Genomic DNA, 5,548 nt, shown 5'->3' on the forward strand with positions numbered 1-5,548 from the left:
ATTTAATGGATATTGCATACAGATAGTAGATTAAACGTTCTTTGTTAAAATCATTGCACTTTTTAAAGTTTGTTTATGGAAATGCAGCTAACATACGACGTCATGTGACGTCACAGTCTAGACGTTCCAAATGTCTCGTGCGGGTTGAAAAGGCGAATTAATGAAGTGAACAATGCGCTCGCCCCAACGGTAGCACCGTCAACATATTAGAAAACATGCCAATCTCAATCCAATTTTAAATGTTAAATGTATTTGTCATTCCAATTAAAGAAAAGAAGAACTAAAAGACATATGTAAGAGAGTGAGAACCTTAAATTTATCACCCATAAATAAAAAATACGACATTTCCGAGGCATGTATATTGTATTTAGAGGTACCAAACGGTAAATAGATACATACGATCAACAAAAGATATAAATTGATATCGTTGTCATTCCTACTCTTGATGTATATAAAGTTCACAACAATAAAATATTTCATTTGCATTTTCTTAGGATTTGTTCATCGACATTCAACATATTGTTTACATGTTTATTTTACGTTTGCCCCAGAAATCCCGCGAGATTTGTACATTTTCCGACTTTTTCACAAAAGAGCGCACTAAGAAGTATAACTCTTCCATAGTGGAAATAGAACGTATTCGAATTAAATTTTGACGCATGCGTAAGGGCAGAATTAAGTCACAGGCCACATGTCGATGGTCAAATATAGGTACTTGTGCTATTTTTGAGTGGAAAACAAAGGAAAATTATGTTAATCACTAAAATGTGTACAGACACTATGACATTATGTCAAATGTATATATCTGCTCTGCACAGTATGACGTAATTTGTAAATGACGTCATAATAGTCTTACTGAGCCTTGTTGTAGAAATAAATTTTAATTCGCATTAGTTTACTTCGTATTAGCTGTCGTGTGAACGCAATTTAATTCGATTAGTTTCATTCGCATCATTTTACTTCGCATTAATTTACTGCGAATTAAACTCTCCGTGTTAACAGGGCATAAAATTCAAGAACGAGGACCTATAGAAAAATATATATGAATTCGAATAACGAATTGTCGAATTCATTTAAACGAATTTAATTCGTTACAACAAATTACAGAATTCCTTTCATGAATTTAATTCGTTATAACCGATTTTAGAATTCGTTCAAACGAGTTGAATTCGTTATAACAGCTTCTCATTAGAGACTTTAGGTTATGAATTTAGCTTATATTGCGTGTATATTTTTTTAAAGAGATGAGTCGAAGAGAGACAAACTTGCCACCACGGGAACCAGGTCGTTTCTTAGTAGGCAATACTGACTTCAAACCGGAGATTCCAATTGTTCTGTAAGTAAAGAGTGGGTCATTTCTGAACTGTTTTGGTTGGGTAGGTATTGTTCTTTCTCTCTCTCTCTCTCCTGAAGAAACAAAAATTGATGAATTACTCGGCATTTAATGATCTTTAAACTTTTAACCGAACAGATATGAAAATATGTGCCTTTTATTTAAGGAAATTATGGCAGAAACATGGAGATTTGTTCACTTTGAAGATATTTGGTAAGACATTGGTAGTGGCTTGTGGCTATCAGACGTTATCGGACCTACTGGAGAAAAATGGAGAATCCAGTCGGGAGCATCCCCCGGGTTATAATTACAATGAAATATGGCAAAGGACTGGTGTGTTAACTTTTTGACTTTCTTATAGCTTTTGCACGAAAAAATGTATTAATCGACAAAAAGTCTACTCATGAATAATTACAAAAAATAGAGATTAAACTAAAATTATGCATTTTTTCTAAAGGTTTTTTTGGTGCGTTTGGTCAGGTTTCTAGTAGGCAGAGAAAATTTGCACACGATACATTGAAAGAGATTGACTCTGGAGATTCGGACATAGAATCGCACGTCGTCACTGAAGTTTCACACTTTATTAAAGAAGTGGAAAATGCTGAAGGACAGCCGTTTGATATCAAAGAGTTAATCAAAACTAGTCATTACAACATTGCCTCATCCCTGTTTTTTGGAGAAAGATTTGAATACAGTGACCCAGATCTGAAACACCTAACAGAGTTTGTCTACGAAGCAACAATGATTGTTCCCGATCATGCAATGCTGGCTTTCTTTGAGTGTCTGAAATATCTTCCAGGAGATAAATTTAAGATCAAAAGGAAAAGATACCTTATTGGCGAGATCCTTAAAATAGTACAAAAGGCTGTAGACGGTCACAAGAACATTCCAGAAAAATCCAATTCTACAGACTTTATTTACAGTTTTCTAAAGGAACAGGAACGAAGAAAGCAAATCGGTGAAGATCTAGAGGGCTTCAAAGGTATACATCACTCCAATTTCTACTCTCTACACTCCACATACAACATTTGTAGCATTAAGCGATTAATCAACCGAAAAGATAAAAACATACTAAATGAAATTATTGTGGCGCCTCGATAATCAGGAGGCTTCATCTTAATTTCTTTTCTTTCTTTCTTTCTAATATTTCTGATACTCCAATAATTAACATTGAATATCTTTATCAGATCGAGATTTACTGTTTATGGGGTATGGGTTCCTCTTTGGTGGAATCGGAGTTATCGAAGCTCTCGACTGGGCCGTTTTATATCTGATGCACCATCAGGAGGTTGTCTCCCGAATGCAGGAAGAAATTGCACAGAACATCGAAAGTAGCCACTCCCCCACCCTTGCAGATAGACCAAATCTTCCGTATTGTCATGCTGTAGTGTACGAGGTTCTCCGAACGGCGTCAATCATTTGTGTTGCCCCTTCTCATATCCTATCTTCCAGTGTAACAATTAATGATTATACAATCCCAGAAAATACCTGGATACTTCTGGCCCTGTGCACAGTCAATATGGATCCGTCCATCTTTCCGGAACCAGATAAGTTTAAACCTGATCGCTTCATCAACAGTGATGGACAATTATTTGGTTATGAAAAAATCAAGGCTTGTTTTTCTCTAGGTTTGTAGTAATATATATGCATGCTCTTGAACGAGGATTGTCTCAGAAAATGCGAACTTTTTAAATAATTCATAAACTACCTGACCAAAATTATTTATTTTATGTACATTGTTGGGGGATAGCAATACCGGCATTTTGACAAGTATTATGAGGTTGCAATGTACTTTGCATGTAGAAACGGCATTTAACGGGTTTAGGTGGTCGGCGCATCGCAATTTTTTGACCGGCTTTTAAAAATAACATTGCCATCGATGTTTTCTTTACCACCAAGTACATCCATAAAATCTCTATGATCTTCAGTACTTATGTAAGAAAATTCATTAATTTAGACCAATAAAAATGACGATAAACTTATAAGTCAGAAGCTGGACGTGATACTGGAGACCGCCGTTTACCTACTGTAGAATCACATATTTTTCAAGGGGTCAAATTTTTGTGGTTAAAGGGAAAACTCATCGACGGATACCCACGGGTGATGAGTAAAAGACGAGATCACACCTGTGGGTATCCGACGATGGGAAAAAACTATAAATGGGATCGTTAGGATTAGATTTAGTGGATGAATAATTGTTTAGTAGTTATGTATATGACATTTTACGTTTCATGGTTAATATGAATTCGTGGGTCTATTCATCACCTGAGAACAACAAAAATTAAACCCCCACTAAACAAGAGATTTCAAAGTATGCAGGAAGTTAGGAATATGGTCGGAGTTCGAAGATTTGATCATAACCTTTTTTGTTTTGTTTTGTTTTGTTTTGGTTTTTTTTTTGTTTGTTTGTTTGTTTGTTTTTGACCTGTTTAAGGTTCAGATTAATTTGATACATGCTAAAATTAGAGTAATTTTATGTTGATTTTGGTAGATTATTGCACCAATAGGACGGGGCTGCTCTATACATATAAGTTTAAGTTTTGGTGTATGGAATTGAGGTGGGAGAAGTTATTCAGAATTAAAGGTTAACTATACATTAAAAAGATTATACACCAGAAAGTTCTTTCCCTTTATAAATTACGACATACACAATAGATTTACTTTCATGAAGTACATCTTTAAAAATGTATATGTTTTTCATATGTATTATACAAAGTTGCTTATCATTTACTATCGACAAAACGACAGGTCCCTTTTTTTTTAGAACGTTAAATTTTACTTATCGCATAAAAACGTACGTTACACAGTTTGTGTTTTATATATTCATTAAGCCAAATATATTTTTTATGATAGGTGATACATGAATCTGATTCTGATTTATATTTTATGCAGGCAACAGTTACTTGAGGAAATGATAAACTTTAAAACGGTATCGTTTGTGTTCGATTTTCATCCGATTAGAAGCTTTCCGTAAACTTTCTCGACTATAGTCTCGATCATTCAGACGTATTCCTTTATCACACAAATCGAACCGGTTTGATGATCAAGATGTTACTTCATTAATTTAATTTCCGGGTGATAATTGATGGTAACATCAATGTTTTCTTGTATTTTATTCATTTATCTTTATATTGAATTTCAATATAGATTTATAGGAATAGATTTAGGGAAGTGGGAAAAGTATTGCTTTTAGATATAGAAATTTCGTGATAAATGTATGTTTTAGCAACAATCAAAGTTGTACAAACTTATCCTATACCCCTCCAGTATATAATGACATAAGATTGCTCTTTTTAACCGCAGAACATAAATTTAGCTGTTTTGTAAAAATTTTTGATTTTTTTAAAACATCTTTTTAAGGACCAAGAAACTGTCTGGGTCAGCACATTGCTGAAATGGAAATGTTCCTTGTCATCACAGCTTTAGTGCAGAAATTTGATATTAGAAAGGATGAGAACAATCCTCTCCCGTCTCTGGAAGGAGTGTATAAAGGGGCGCGTCTGGCAAGTCCATATAAAGTTTGTCTGAAAAAGAGATTGTAGTTTGTTATTCCACAGTGTTCCATCATCTCTAATAATATGACTCTATGTTAAACCGAACTTTTATGAAGTATATATGATATATGATTTGTATAAGATATATTTGTGTTATTATTTATAGGGTGTAAAACGTTGCAATAAATTATACAAATCTTGTGTTTTATATATACAGAACAGGGCGTAGCTGCCTATACGCAAATACGCAATTGCGTACACATCATTTTCAAAAAAAAAAAAAAAAAAAAAAAAGGAGAGAGAGAGGGGGGGGGGTTATTCTAAGAAAAAATCTCCGTTCTGTACCATCCAACAAATATCTGTGTTTGTGTCATACTGTTTCGATTTGAATTTTATCACAATTATATAATAAAATTTGAATTCCTTTATTGAATCATTACCAAATCCAAATAAATCATCCATTAATTTTTAATTGTTCTTTAATACACTGATTATTTATTTTTTTTAAAGATCTTTTAGAAATTAAATTTCTAACACATCGTTGAATGCTCTGATCTACTAGTATATGATTTATATTACGATATTTTTTGTTAATAATTAACTTTTAGTATACGTGTTTTTGAACGTTAAAAAAGAGTATATGATACCAATATATCGGTTAAATATTAAGCCTAACTACATGTACAATAAGATTCCAAGGAAGTATTAATTTTGCGTTAAA

The 5,548-nt window shown here is 33.3% G+C and overlaps 1 protein-coding gene across 1 annotated transcript; it reads left to right on the forward strand.

Moving 5' to 3' along the window:
- The first annotated feature begins 1,244 nt into the window (after nucleotides 1-1,244).
- Nucleotides 1,245-4,875, forward strand: LOC133173927 (cytochrome P450 2B9-like). Its single transcript, XM_061308992.1, has 5 exons — nucleotides 1,245-1,336; nucleotides 1,500-1,666; nucleotides 1,791-2,315; nucleotides 2,521-2,961; nucleotides 4,694-4,875. Exons 1-5 carry the CDS (start codon nucleotides 1,245-1,247, stop codon nucleotides 4,873-4,875), a joined length of 1,407 nt encoding a protein of 468 aa, XP_061164976.1.
- The last annotated feature ends 673 nt before the right edge of the window (nucleotides 4,876-5,548 follow it).

Source organism: Saccostrea echinata, unplaced genomic scaffold (genome assembly GCF_033153115.1).
Source record: "Saccostrea echinata isolate AGI-Se365-2 ecotype Australia unplaced genomic scaffold, CSIRO_AGI_Sech_v1 ptg000056l, whole genome shotgun sequence".
NCBI lineage: Eukaryota > Metazoa > Mollusca > Bivalvia > Ostreida > Ostreidae > Saccostrea > Saccostrea echinata.